The sequence below is a fragment of the Dromiciops gliroides genome, chromosome 3 (genome assembly GCF_019393635.1).
Source record: "Dromiciops gliroides isolate mDroGli1 chromosome 3, mDroGli1.pri, whole genome shotgun sequence".
Classification (NCBI taxonomy): domain Eukaryota; kingdom Metazoa; phylum Chordata; class Mammalia; order Microbiotheria; family Microbiotheriidae; genus Dromiciops; species Dromiciops gliroides.
The window spans coordinates 623,762,828-623,777,569 of NC_057863.1; the positions used below are offsets into that span (position 1 = coordinate 623,762,828).

The 14,742-nt window shown below is 48.6% G+C and overlaps 1 protein-coding gene across 2 annotated transcripts in view; it reads left to right on the forward strand.

The window, feature by feature from the left end:
• The window catches only part of MTOR (mechanistic target of rapamycin kinase), a 113,081-nt gene that overhangs the window by 53,175 nt on the left and 45,164 nt on the right, over window positions 1-14,742 (forward strand). For both annotated transcript variants that reach the window (XM_043992307.1, XM_043992308.1), the window contains exon 29: window positions 13,325-13,400. In XM_043992307.1, the coding sequence (XP_043848242.1) occupies window positions 13,325-13,400 (76 nt within the window). The remainder of the gene's footprint in view (window positions 1-13,324; window positions 13,401-14,742) is intronic.

Below are 14,742 nucleotides of genomic sequence, written 5' to 3' on the forward strand. Positions count from 1 at the left end.
TCAGTATTAGACTGAAACGAGATGCTTGTGGGCCACTTGGAGATTTACTTAGCTACAAAAGGGAGAGGCCATTCAGAGCATGAAATCGTGCTCATGGGAGTTACAGTCTTGATTCAGCTGAGCCCAGCCTTCTTGTGCCCGTGTTGGTCACGCCACTGATCTTTGGTCACAAACCTGAAGGAGGAGCTCTTACCTTTCTTCTGCTGGCTTTTTGTGTACTCAGACCCCTGGAAAGCTATACCAACAGCTCAGGCCTTAGGCCTCTAAGCCAATGAGATTTGGGGGATAGTTTCAGTACCTTTTAAGGACAAAATTAGCCTAACCTTCATCGATCAGGGCCTTAGGATACTAAAGCCACCGCAAATACTAAATGTCATTTTGTACCTAAAAGAAAGAGCAAGAAATGATCATGGTGTGCCCAGGTTTGTTTCCTGTATCCCTGGGCTGCCACGGGGTTCTTGGCAGTGAGAACCTACATCCTACAGCAGGCTACCACCACAGTCTAAAGCCACTATTGAGAACTAGCACCCAAACCAGTTGGCCTGTCTTCTTTTTTTTCTTTTGGCAGAGCAGTGATGGTTAAGTGACTTGCCCAGGGTCACACAGCTAGTAAGTGTCAAGTGTCTGAGGCCAGGTTGGAACTCAGGTCCTCCTGAATCCAGGGCCAGTGCTCTATCCACTGCACCGCCTAGCTGCCTTGCCTGTCTTAAATTCTGACAGCATTAGCTTCCCACCCCCCCAAAAAACCTACATTCGAGTCATCAGCCTCCCTGCACTGAGTCCCCTAAACCCCAAGAAGACCATTTCATTGATTTCCTAACTCCCGAATGGGATCGCACCTCTTTCTACCACAGTAGCATTTTGAGCACTAAACCCTAAAGTGGTAGCTTAGTTCTTGCATTGGCAAGCAGATTTAAAGGGGAGATTGGGGTTCATCTGTTTCTAATATCCTCCAACCAGGAAGGGGTTCTTAGTGCAGACCCACGCGTAAACTGAAAGGGGCTCTCAGCTACACCTGCCAGCGCTGTGGTAACCCTGTCCAGGAAAGGCGATGAGCAGTTAGACCCTATGAAGTAGCTCAAATTCAGCAGCAACCGTGCCTCCTTCCTGACATCTGCTTCCTGGAAACAAACCCTTGATGCTTGCATAAGGTTCCTTTCAGCAGTTGGATTTGCCCTGAGTTGCTGAAGGTTTTCTTCTCAAGTTGTTTAGCTGCCTGTATGTAAATAAATCTGAAGATTGGAAAAGTGAGCCAGGGAAGGAAACATCCCTTGCCAAAAAATTAGGTTTTCCAGAGCAGATATAAACCAAGTGTCTTCTACATTTCTCCAAGGGTGAAGATTAAGGCTGGGTTTGGATTGGAACAGAGGCCATTCAAGTAATTCTGAATGTTGGGGAGGAAGGGAGACCGTTTTTTTCTTCCTCTTCATCCCTGTCCCTGACTTCTAGTCAACATCTCTGATACCATGATATAGCTCTGTGGGCAAAACTAAGGAAAATGGGAAACTTATTCTGGAGACGCTATGGCTTTTCACCCTTTCCCCCACTGGTGATAAAACAGCATTAAAGGACCTGTGGAAATAAACCTTATATTTTTTATGGGGGAGAAAACCAACCCTGCTTTCGTTTTGCACAGAAGCATTTAGATGTTTCACAGCAACGCGAACACTTGTCTTTTTATGGAAGGACTTGGAGTCTGTACTGGGTTGGGGATGTCCTTGAGGTGGTCCATCCATCTCTCACCCTTTGGTGACATATTCAGCCTTTTCTTGAATACCTCTGAGGAAGAAATTAGGTAATTCCTATGTAATTCCTCTCAACCCTTTAAAGAGTATTGATTTCAGAGAATCTTTGGAAGAAGATTCTAGGATCAGGTAAATGCTTGCTGTCCTAGAAGAATCTACCTTTTTAATGACTGTAAGTAGGCTAATATTAGAACTTTTTAGAAGTATTTTCCATACTCATAGTTTGCTTCATTGGGTAGTGTAACAATTTATTCTGTCAAGGTTTGGATTTGCTGCCTTGTGATGACGGCCTATGTAGCTATAGACCCTGAGAATTGTTTTTCCTTCCAGATGGCGAGTGGGAACGGAATGGCAGTTTTTCAGATCCAGAGGTTAGAAAGGGAGAAACAGAGTAAGGGAAAGTGGTATTTGATCTCCTAATATTCAGCTGCTTCTTAGGTATTGTTGTTGTTCAGTTGTTTTTCAGTCCTGTCTGACTCTTCATGGCACCATTTGGGTTTTTCTTGGCTACTGAGGTGGTTGACCATTTCCTTCTCCATTTCATTTTACAGATGAGGAAACTGAGGCAAACAGTGAAGTGACTTGCCCAGGGTCACCCAGCTAGTAAGTGTCTAAGGCCGCATTTGAACTCAGGAAGATGAGTCTTCCTGGCTCCAGGCCTTGTGTTTCCTCCACTGTGCCATCCAGCTGCCCTGAGTTCTTTTTTAACCCTATCAAGATTCCTCAGCCATGTTCATTTTGTTCCTTAGTCCTTTTCAGACATGGAAGACTGACTAGGTAGCACCCTTCTCATAACAAACTCTTCCATAGATGATTCCGTGGGGCACCCGGCATGTAGACAGATGAGTAAGATTCAGCCCCCACCCTCAGGGAGTGTACACTGCTGTAAGAGAAGTTAAGGCACAGTCAGGATCAGTGTCTTGGAGCACAAAGCTAGTTGTCCCTTTTTCTTCTCCTGAATCCAGGGAGGATGTTATCGGGAAGAGCTGATGGCAGTTCTGGTAGATCCTAGAGTTTGGTCCTATTCCTGCTCCCCCTCTTCGTCAAGGGCTTCGCTCTGGCCTGGCTCTTTGCTTCAGGATATGCAGGGAACTCATCCTGTAGTTACCTTTACAGCATCAGAGATGATGCAGACCTTAGCAAAGCATCGGGTGTCATAAGGGCAAGACAGAGAAGACAGGCGCACCCCACAAAGCTAGCCTTATCTCTGGCATAGGCGTGTCCATAGAGAGGGACCAAATGCCTCCACCACCGGACCCCCCCAGAAATGTCTCCCGAGTCCAGCCAAAGCCTTAACAGGAAGGTAGGACAAAGGACAGGCAGTCCATGCTCTCGGCTGCCCCTAGGAGCAAGGAGCCTTCCCTGTAGGCTGGTGCTCTGCCATCCTGTCTGAGGCAGCACTGAGTGGAAAACAGACCGGTCATTCTTGAAGAATGTAACGGAACTTGAGATGATTGTGCCTGAACAACCGATTAACAGCGAGGGAAGCTAGGCCTCCTGTGGGAAGGGAGCTGGAGCCGGACCGAGCACTCTCAGGAGACGAACAAAACTTACCTCACAGCATCTTAATTCTAAACACATGTCCCCAAGGTGTTGACACTGTGCTGCTTGCAGGAGGCTAAGCCTGGATTTAACAGTTGCTCCTTGGCTTCCAGGAAAAGTACCCAGCCCTGTTCTTCCCTCGCCCTCTTCTGCTCCCCCCTCCTCCCCAGCACCAAGAAAGAGTCCAAAGAAGTGCGGATCTGTTCAACAAACACTCACTTCTCTGCAAAAACACATTCCAGGCCCCTGGACTCACTCATTTCATAGCCTGTCAATATGCCACCAATAATCTGTACCCCTCTTGAAAAGCTCATGCAAGCAGAGAGTGGAAAGAAAACTTTTTATAGAACCAAGGCACAAGCAACAGATTGTGACTTTATAGCTCCAAGCTTCTCACATTGAAATACCTTCTATTCAGCTGTACCCACAAAATCAGGTCTTTTACCCATCGTCAGGAGAGCTCAATTTATTTCTGGCTGCTACTGGGCTCCGGTAGGCTCCTGCCTTTATAAAGCATCTTTCAAGGCCCAAAGCAGACTGTTTATATGGCGTGATAGAATTTATTGGTGACACGTCGCCCTGAGCCATCAGGGTGCAGCTGTAGGGGAGGTATTCTGGTGGTAACTGTTACTCAGATTGAAAGTTCTCCAGGCTCCCTCATGGCTCCCAGGCCTTTGTGGGGAAAGGTGGAACTGGGTCCGTGTTGCCTCAGACCCCTGCTCTGACACGGCTCCAGGCTGCCCTTTCCCAGTCTTGAGCCCTGATCGAGAACCGATGGGAGTCCTGTCGAGTGAATGTGTGGACTCCGAGGAGGGTACCCAGGTGGGTAATGGAAGCAACTGTGCCGTTTCCTGGTGGGGAGGCATCTTTGGCAACAGACAGATGCCAGCCAGGTCCTGCCTGATTAGACAGTGCTTGTGAGCCCATCCGTAATAATAGGCCCCAGTGGAAACCAAGCTCTAGGAAGGCTACCACTGGTTTCCTTCCTTGGGTTCTTGTTTACCTCTAGAACAGACACAAAGAACCCAGGATGGTGGGCCCCCATGATGCCAGGCCCTCTGCATCTGCTTGTGAGCCCGCGGTATCAGCCACTCTTTTCTTTCCTTTCTTCTTCCTGACAGCAGATTCTTGCCAACAGTCCCCCTCCAAGCAGAGAACACTTCATTTTCCTCTGGATGTGAAAAAGCAGCAAGGACAAGGAGGGGTAGGGAGAACGAAAGCAGAGGCAGCACCAGAAAAAGGAGCAGTGCTCATTGTTGTAGAATAAAAGATAATGGCCAATTTGTCAGGAAGTGGTGACAAGAAAGATAAAGTTGGAAGTAATTAACTGGCTGACACTCTGGGAGTGACGCGCCTGCCAATAGCTCCCTAAATCAGCCCGAGCCCCGGAGATGTGACAGGCGTTCATCATTTTTACAGCACGCCCATGACAGGGCCCTCGGCTGCAAACCAAGCCAGCCAGATTGTGTTCGTTGACACTTGGAGGATGGTGCAGCCACCTTGGGCCAGCTTCAGCCGTGATGAGCCTTCCTTTAGCCAGGGATGCCCAGAGGTGGCATGGCTTCCCTGGCTCACCATGGAGCACCCTGTTTCTCTCTAGGAGTCAGGCTCTGTTTTTGTCAGCTTCCCTTGAGATAGGCAACTCTCTCTCTCTGGAAGGAAACCCAGATAGACTGGGGCAGGAGGAGGCAGTCCTGAATGTGGGAGTTAAACTAGTCAGCACTGGGACGTCCAAATGATCTGACCTCACCTACCTGTAGTAGGTTATGAACCCCTATACACTCTGTGAAACAGACAGTTGTTCCCCTATCAGACAATTACTGGCGCGCTCTCTCTATCTCTTTCCCTCTGTTTCTCCCTCCTTGTCTCCCTCTGTCCCTCTTGCCCCCTCTCTCCCAATCCTCTCTCCCGTTCTTCCTCCCAAATCCCCTACCCCGGCTGCCAGTTTGACATCTCTTCCAGACATTTTGACACATCTGAAATTACTTAAAGAGAAAGGTGAAGATATACAGCAAGATTCATTTGAGCCCAAGCCTTAGGGAATCCATTGTCATTTGTCCAAGGCTGGTCACCTTTCCCAACAAATCTATCTCATCTCATTTCCAACAACCTGGTAATTTGGTTTGCTCAGAGCTCCAAGGACACAGGGTTCTCCGGGCCTGGAAACCTGACTGAGAAAGCCTGCCTTCTTTTCCTTCCCCTCCTGTTGGAGGGGGAAAAAGTGATTCTTCCAAAGTTCTTGACACAAATCAATGAAATTATGATCCTACCAGACCCATGAGTCCTATTTCCACCTGCCTCGGAATTTAAATTGGGTAGCTTGGAGGATTTTCAGTCTCCCCCTCCTTTTGCCTGCAGTCTGCATTTAAATTGGTGAAATACATGTCATGTCACACTCTCCCTCCCTGTAACATTTCAAAAGCTCTCACTTCACTTTCTCCCTTAATTGCTGTCTTTTCCCTTTTGAATCACCCCAATCAAAAGGAGACCAACTTGTCTTTCATTTCCTTAGGCTCTTCCTTCTACTGCTCTTACCAAAGTCCCCGAGAAGTTAATTGGGTAGCTGATAAAGACAGGACCCAGCCTCCCTGGGTCCCTTCTTCTGTGATTCCCAGAGGGATAACAAAATGGTGTTTATAATATGCTGAACAGAACTGGGTCTTTGTGAGAGAGGGGTGGGAGAAAAAATATGGTGGAAGGTACCTACCAGCACAAAATGTTCTTAGGACCAAAAAGCAGCATCGGGCCTGTCCCCCAAACTTAGCAGGTTTGAAATCTCCTCATGCAGACCGTACAGCAGCCCCCTAGCAGCTAGCTTGCATGTGTTCCCTGCTAAATGCCAGGGGAATGCAGAGAACTCTCACTGGACAGTGGGCCAGATGAGATGCACGTTGTGGTCCACACTGGATATAGCAGAGAGAGCCTAGGCCCAAAGATACTTGGGAAGGAAATGGTAATGTCCCCATAAAAGTCTAATCAGAGCCCCACTCCAGCTGAGGAGCTCTCCCAGATGTGACTGTGACCTGTCTGACTATGGACTTGGCAACAGTGTTGGGTTGATGTAAAACAGTCATCGCATCACTTAGGTCATCCGGAAGGGTGAGGACTCTTGCGAGAGATAGAGGGGAAATCTAGAGGAGCAGGAGGAAGGAAATTACCAGGACAAATCACCAAAAGACAATTGAACATCATTCAGGCTACCCTTGGAGGTAATGGCTTAGAAAGCACACGCAGGAGAAAAGGGGGTGGGTGAATGATATTCTCTGTCTCTTAAGTGACATGACAAGCACTCCTGCCTGTTAGGAGATCACTTGGGGCTAAAGCCACAAGGCCTTCAGGCTCTCCCCCTCCTCTTGTACAGAATAAGGTGTTAAGAGACCTTGCCGTGTGCAAAAAACAGTGTGTCGAACTCAGATCACTAGAAGCAATCCTGGTTGCCGCAGAGTGTTTGAGATGAAGCGCAGTTGAAAGGGGCAGGTGCCTGTGGGAAGCTCTCCTGCACTGGAAGAGTTTGCTCATTTCTTTTTTTTTTTTTGGATGGATTGGATTGGTGCGTCATGGAGTATGTAGAAACGAGGTCAACGTTTCTTGTGTACCTTGGACTGGGCTGGGTGATAGCTTCCGTGTGGTCTATCCCTTGTGCACAGAGAATCTAAAGTATCAAGATAGGTCCTCTTTGCTGCTTCTCGTTCTGTGGAATTATGGAAAGGATGGCCCCTGGAACTCCAAGAAGTCAAGCAGGCTCTCACTGTTTATCAAAGCTTTCTGTTATGAAAACTAAGTCCCCGGGAGCAGTTGGTGTTTCCATCCATGTGCATGTGTGTGTCCATGCTGCCTTCCCTGTCCTTCCTGGCATCTCATCCCAGGGAAAGGCTCACCGGGATCTTTACCTTTCTCTCCAGTCTCTCCCTGTCATCTTGCATAACGCCTGCCATCTCTGTCTAGGCATGTTCTTCCCCGGGCACTTGTCTTCTTTCTATGTAGATTGACAGTCCAATTGAATCTCAACTAATAGCTCCCTGTGGCACCCACAGGACACCTGTCCTAAATCAGTGGTAAGAGTTAGCACCAGGTACTCAGAGCCTGCTGTTTCTTATCATCTCTTGAGATGCCTCTTTGGCCTCAGCATCTTATACCACAGAAGGTCCTTGGACCTGGAAGAGAGGAGGGAGGCTGTTTGTGGAAAATGTGCTCTGGCAGCATTTTTCTAAATGCTGAAGCCTTGGGGATGTTGCTCAATCTCAATCTCAATCTCTCTCTCTCTCTCTCCCCCCCCATCTTCCTCTTAATAAATCTTTCTCCCTCTGTTTCTCTGTCTCCTCCTCTTTCTCAGTATCTCCCTGTCTATCTGTCTCTGTATCTCTCCTCTCTGTGTCTCTCTCCCCTGTGCCCTCACTCCTTCCCCCTCCTCTCTCTTTGGCCGGTTTGTTTTTCTCGGGTCCTTTTTTTGCTGGCCCACTGTTAATGTTGGTCTGGTTTGTGTTGGGAAACACTTCTGTGCTGCTTTGAACAGCTCAGCTGCCCCTTTAGAAGTCCTGTGGGGTTAGCTGGGAAGCCCCCAGGAGAGCTTCTATACAATGAGCTTTATAAAATTCCAGCTGCCCCATAAAATGGCAGGGCCTCCTGAAGGGGTCTCTTGAGCAAAGGCCCTTTCTCTGCTGGAGCCAAGCCTTTGCCTCCTCCCCTTAATCTTATGAAACTCCTTTTGAGTTTGGCACAGTCGTATTTCAGAGGACTGCCATGTGTCGCCTGGGCAGGAGACAGAGTAGCTTGGAAGCTATGGATTCCTGAGTTCTGAAAGGCCTTGTTGACCCACCTCCCCCCAACATACCCCCTCCACAGCTGAGAGGAGAAGAGAGCCCTCTGGTTTCTCTCTGGGCCGGTGAATCTCATATGAGCTGCTCTCTGCCTTTTCCCTCTGCCCACAGAAATCCCTGCCTCAGTGGCCTGATTCACTGTCACCAAGAAAGGCCTTTGGGCTGTGGAGCAGTGGTGTCTGGGAGATAAAAACGGGAAGAATCCAGAAGCGTGAGGTGGGGGGGGGCCTAAGTGATTTGGGAGTAAATGAGTGAAAAGAGAAGGGTGGATGCCTTCTCCCCACCCCTCCTCTCACTCTCACTCAGCTCTAATTTACAGCCGCCAACCCATAAACACGTCAGGAAGATATTTACTGTATAGACATAAAATGTCAACTATATAAATATTATATATGTGCACCTACAGTGTATGTGAGAGCCCATTAGGTTAGAAGTTTCTTAAGTGTGAAGATTGAGTCTTGGCTGTTCTCTGTGTTATCCGCTCATTGTGGGGCTTAATAAAGAGACAGGAGGAGGGAGCGGAATGGGTTGTCCGCCTCAGTTCATCACAGTGGGGGGGTAAGCTTTGAAACTTCAACAGCTTCTGTTAGGATTCTCCAGCAGTCTCGGGCACATGGACAGTCCACAAAGGCAGAAGGCCAGAGGGGAAATGCAGCTTAAGGAGAGAGCATTCTGGAGGAAATTAAAGTGATAAAAGAGAACCGCAGCAGTGTCTGGGCTGCCTTATAGTGCCTCAGCACTCTCCTTCTCTCTAGAAGAAAGGACGAGGCAGCTGGGGAGCCTCTCCCTAGCTAGGTGCTTGGGGTGAACCTCCCTGGGTGCTCCCCGGGGAGTCTGACGAGAGATGGGATTTGTTTATTTAAGATGTCTTCAGTACTAGAGAAGGAGGAGGTGGGGAGAGGGGCAAAGGGCAGGGAGCACATTTGCTATGGCCTTTAGAGCTGGAAAGAGGCCTTGAAACACCAATCAAGCGGCAGCATTTGTTAAGCACCTACTATGTGTTAGGGGCTGGGGCTATAGAGGCAAAAGTGAAATAGTTCTTGCCCTCAAGTAGTCTACATGGAAATATCATACAAACATATAAAATTATAAATATATAACAATAGCATTGTATATAAATGTATAATACCACTATATATAAATCTAATGGCATTGTTATATGAGCATATTGCTGGTGTATTATCACATAATAAATTATATCATATAAATGTTATAAATAAATATAAATATGAAGATAGATACAAGGTAATGGGGTGGAGGGGGGGACAAGAGAGGCTCCATGTGAGCCCAAGCCAATGGAGCACCACATGAGGGCAGGTGTTCTGTCCCCAGCTGGTGTCCAGCCCCAGCCTCTGTCCCTACACCCCACTCCTTGGGCCACTTTCTTGACAATCAGGTTAGTTTTCCTTTTTAGCTGCACAGCTGTGTTATTTTCAACTTGTAAATGTGGATACATACAGCCCTGCTCCTTCAGCCTTACTGGTCTGAACTGGTTTCCCAGGTGTTGCAGTCATTCCTTGGAGCTGGTCCATAAGTCTTTTGCTCTTGACCCCAGGAGCTGATTTAAGGTTCCTTTGCCAGGCAGTCCCCGGGGCTCCGGTCTTTTCTGCTTTCTAAATTGTCTGTGCTCACCAGGCTTTCTGATCAGCCTCACCCTAGAGCCCACTTAACCCACTTGGTTCAGAATTGTACCATGCCTGATTCCTGATTGACAGTCATGCCACTGCTGCCACCATCATAACTGGATACACTACCCTAGAGTCAGGAAGGCCATTTAAATCTGACCTTGTTACTCTGACCAAGTCACGTCACCTCTCTTTGCCTCAGTTTCCTCATCTGTAAGGGGAATAGGATAACAATCGTACCTCCCTCCCTAGGAGGGAGGATCACATGAGATCATATTTGTAAAGCACTTTGCAAAACTTTTATTGTTGAGTCATTTTTCAGTTTTGTCAGACTCTTCATGACCCCATTTGGAATTTTCTTGGCAGAGACACTGGAGTGGTTTGCCATTTCTTTCTCCAGTTCATTTTACAGATAAGGGTACTGAGGCAAGCGGGGTGAAGTGACTTGCGCAGGGTCACACAGCTAGTAATTGTCTGAAGCCAATGTCTGAAGATGGGCCTTCCTGTCTCCGGGACTTGTACTCTATGCACTGTGCCACCCAGATGCCCTATTTTTATTAGTAACTACTCTCTTTGCCATACTTATCTTCCCAGTAAGAATGTTTTTTAGGGTTGATTCAGAGGGGTAAAGGGGAATATTTAAATTTATGAATTCATACCATTATAAGGGAATAAAAGAGACAAAATAAAACTCTAGTTGCTGACCACTTCTCTTTGGCTACAGGCTTTCCCCTACTCCCACCCACCCCCCACCCCTCCTGCTTGTTTGGTCCTTGACCCTATTGGTCAAGAGAGTTAGCAGGACCCCAGAAGACAGTGGTGTTGACCTTTCAGCCCATTGCCTAAAATTTGGGCTTTGCCCCCTAGATCAGATCCTTGGGACTCTTGTGTGATCTTAAATTCACTCTCGGCTCATCAGGCTGCCTCCTGGCTGAGGGGTCAGCTTCTTAGCATTCTGGCCATACTGTCCCCAGATCACTTCAATAACTGGAATGCCCCCTTTCCCGCTGCCCAGCCCCCAAGTCAGCTTGTAGGCCTTGTGGCTAACCCTGATAATGTTAATCTGTGCTTTTCTAAGTCTGCTGGCCAACAGGCTCACAGGGTTCCCTTTCTAGTGGAGTATAACACTTTTGCCCCATGCATTTCTTCTGCAGTTTATAGTCCCAGGGAGTTGCCTGGGGCACTGAGCAGTGCCATGATTGCCTGGCATCGTATTGCCATTCTGAATCCAAGCCCAGCCTCCTGGATGCCAATCCCAGGTCTCTGTCTCCTCCGCCATGTTGCCTTTCATTGCAGGATGTGCTGGGATCATCACCTTCCCTGTTCTGGGGCTGGAGCCCCAGAGGCTTCCTCGTCTAGAAATGCTCTTTTTTTTTTCTTTTTTCCTTTTTTGCAGGGCAATGAGGGTTAAGTGACTTGCCCAGGGTCACACAGCTAGTATGTATCAAGTGTCTGAGGCCAGATTTGAACTCAGGTCCTCCTGAATCCAGGGCTGGTACTTTACCACTGCACCATCTAGCTGCCCCTAGAAATGCTATCTTAACATGAAAAGAGGCACGGACAAAGGGTCTGGGGGCCCAAATTCAAATCCCAGCTCTCTATTTCTTAGTCACCCAGACCCTCTTCGAACCTCAGTTTCCTCCTCTTCAAGATGTGGATGAAAATACTTCCTGAGAGGCTGTTGTGGGGAAAGTGCTTTGTAGCTCTCTGGTCACCATCTAAGTGGGCTACTATGACCATCTTCTACTTGACCCTTCCTTATCAGAATTCATCTTTAGATTGATTAGCCCGTCCCTCGTGCCTGTTGGGATCCCGCTTCTGCCCTCCGACAGTGACTCCCCAGCCTTTGTGGTGTTGTGTCACTCGCGCTTGCTGAGTCTTAGCCTCATCAGCCGTGCAGCAGAAAGAAGAGGTCTTGTGCTACCTGCTACCCTCTGATTGGTCGGGAAGGCACATGGTCCTTCTAGCACCATAGAGCTGGCAGGGATGGGGCTGCTCCTAATTGCCTGCACCTGCCAGTCCGGCAGGGCCCTGACACACTGACCCCAATTCCAGCTGGAGTGAGTCCAGAGGATTTGCTTTTCTAGCACCATTTAAAAATATTAACTCATTTTTATCTCACTGACATCTTGGGCATCCGGGAGCCATGAATTGTGTACTTGTCCTGCCATCCAGAGTGGGTTGTGTTTTTTATAGTGCTTTTACTTAGGTTGTGAGGTAGACACTATCGTCCCATTTTACAGAAGAGGAAACTGAGACCAAGAAAGGAGAAGACACTTGCCCAGGGCCACATAGCTAGTGTCGAAAATGGGATTTGAATTCACATCTTCTGACTCCCAAATCCAGTACTATCTACTGCGTCCCCTAGCTGCCCGAGGTGAACTGTCTTTTGGTACCTGTGTTGCCACTTCAGCTGTTGCTCCCCACCTAAAAGTTTTTCTCTGAATCTTCAGTCTCCCTCTTCCCTCTGTAACTCGGGCTCCTGGCCGGTGCTTGGGTATAAGAGCTGTTCACTTTCCAGTACGGGCACTTGGAACAGAAGCCTTACTAATCTGCACAGCCTTCCTGGCTTAGCGGCCCCTCTCCTTTGCAGCATCCCCACGGAACTGGCTTCAGACCCCAGTCCTCCCAAGGCCCCTGGCCCATTTCTTCACTGGAGACACTAGTTGCTCAAGTAGCCACATGCGCCTTGCCCCAATTAGGCCTACGGAAGCCAATGAAGGCAGCATGACTATTGCAAGTGAAAGGTACCAGGAAAAAAGGGTAGGAAACTCCGAGAGTCCTAGGACTGGAGAGCCCCTTACAGAGCCTGTAGGCCAACTCCTGTATTGTACAGGAGAGAGCACTGAGGCCTGTGGGGGCTAGATCTTGCCCCTCCAGGGCCAAAGCCAGGCTTCGTTCCTTATACATTACCATCTGAACCCAATTGCAGATGTGGCCTCTGTGACTCAGTTCAAGAAATATCAGTACCTACTGTGCGCCAAGCCTTGTACAGAACAAAGCATCCCTTCTCTCCCCTACCCCCTCAGTCTAATCCAGAAGAAAAGGTGGGAAGGTGGGCATGGGGATAAAGAGAAGAAGTCTGCATTTGGCAAGGACAGTGACCAGACTGCCAGAGGCCTGCTGGGAGAGCACGCTCAGAGCCCCCGGCCACAGTGAGGGGCCTGCGTGTAGCTTTCGGTCACTTACACACATGGCTGCTTTGGTCTTATTTTCAGCTGCCCTGATTACTGAAAGCAGGGGATGCGTTGGATGAGCAGCTTCCCTCGGGTGGGCAGAGTCCCAGAGGAGGGCGCTTCTGCAGGCTCAGCTTATCACTGGGAAAGTTGTTTCTGTGTTGCAGAGACCAGGTGGTCTCTGGCCTGTGGCAAGCATCCTGGAGGCCAGGCTGACAGGCTTGGGTCAGGGAAGGAGACGTCAGTCTACCAAGGGCTGAGGAACACAGCCCTCCCTGATTGCATCACCCTGGATGAGATCATTCCGGCTGACCTTTCCATTGACGTTCTCTCCCCAATTCTCCTGCAGAGGTGGGCTTCTGTGTGTGGGATCCACCCCCAGCTCTGTGAGGATAATCACCTTCTCTTTGTTCTCCTAGCATCAACAACAAGCTGCAGCAGCCAGAGGCGGCTGCTGGGGTGCTGGAGTACGCCATGAAGCACTTTGGAGAGCTGGTGAGTCCTTCACTTTGCTTGGAAAAACAGCAGGATATGGGGAGCGGACAGAGCCCTGGCCTGGGGGTCAGGTTCGTCTTCCCAAGTGATCTCATCTCATTTGTTGTCCTCCCTTGGCATCACTCTCTCCCTCTCTTGAAAGAGAAAACCATGGGGGCAGCTAGGTGGCGCAGGGGATAAAGCACCGGCCCTCAATTCAGGAGGACCTGAGTTCAAATCCGGCCTCAGACACTTAGTCTCATCAGCTGTGCAACAGGGAGAAGAGGCCTTGTGCTACAGACACTTGACACTTACTAGCTTTGTGACCCTGGGCAAGTCACTTAACCCTCATTGCCTTCCCCCCACACCCCCCCCCCCAAAAAAAAAAGAGAGAACTGTGATAAGCACAGCATTCTAAAACAGAAATAATCACTAGCATTTACATGGTGCTTCACGGTTTTTAAAGCACCTTCTATGTTATCCTCACAACAACTCTGTGAGATAGGTGCTGTTATGCCCATTTTATAGATAGGAAAGTGAGGCAAAGAGATTTTCACTGCTTTGCTCAAGATCACACAACCCGTAAGTGCCGTAGACAAGATTAGAACTCAGATCTTTCAGACTCCCAAGACTAGTGCTTTGTCCACTAGGCCATGGAGCTGCCCTCAAGAATCTTTTGGTCTAATGTAATATAAGGTCATTATTACTGTGCTTCCGTTTTTCCATTCCTCTGTATGACCTTATCTTTTGGACTGGGGATATCGCCAGTAATGTGGATTCCATCAACTCTGTATTGAGTTCTTTGGGAATCAGGGAGATTCTGTGGCTGGCAGAGAGCTTCCCGAGATGAGGATTCTTTTTGCTCTGACATGCCCTAATCCACGGTCCACTGAGAATACCCAACACGCTTGTCTCTGACTTCCTTATGCTGAACCCAAGCATTCGTACCCTGAATCAAGGCTATTCATGTAGCATCTGCTGGTGTCTTCAGCCCATTTCCTTCTGCCACTAGACTCAGAAAACATGTCTGCAGGTTCTGATATGCTCCTGAGGGCAGTTTGCCATCCATCTTGACCACAGGTCATTTTGTGGAAGGAAGAGACAGGGCTAAGAGGAATCCTGGATCTCCCCCAGAATAGGTTGCACTTTCCTTTGGCATCCTCTCAGGCTAGGCCAGGCTGTGTTGGTTGAAAGAAAGTCACTATAGAAAGCTGGTTCACCAGAGATCAGCCACGGTGACCCAGGTGCCACCGGCAAGTAGACATTTTCTCACTCTCTGAGTAGCTCTTACCTTGAGGAACGTTGCCCGGGAGAAACCCCTGGTTTGCTTTTTGTGTCTTGTGTTTAGCACTCTGGAGCCCCA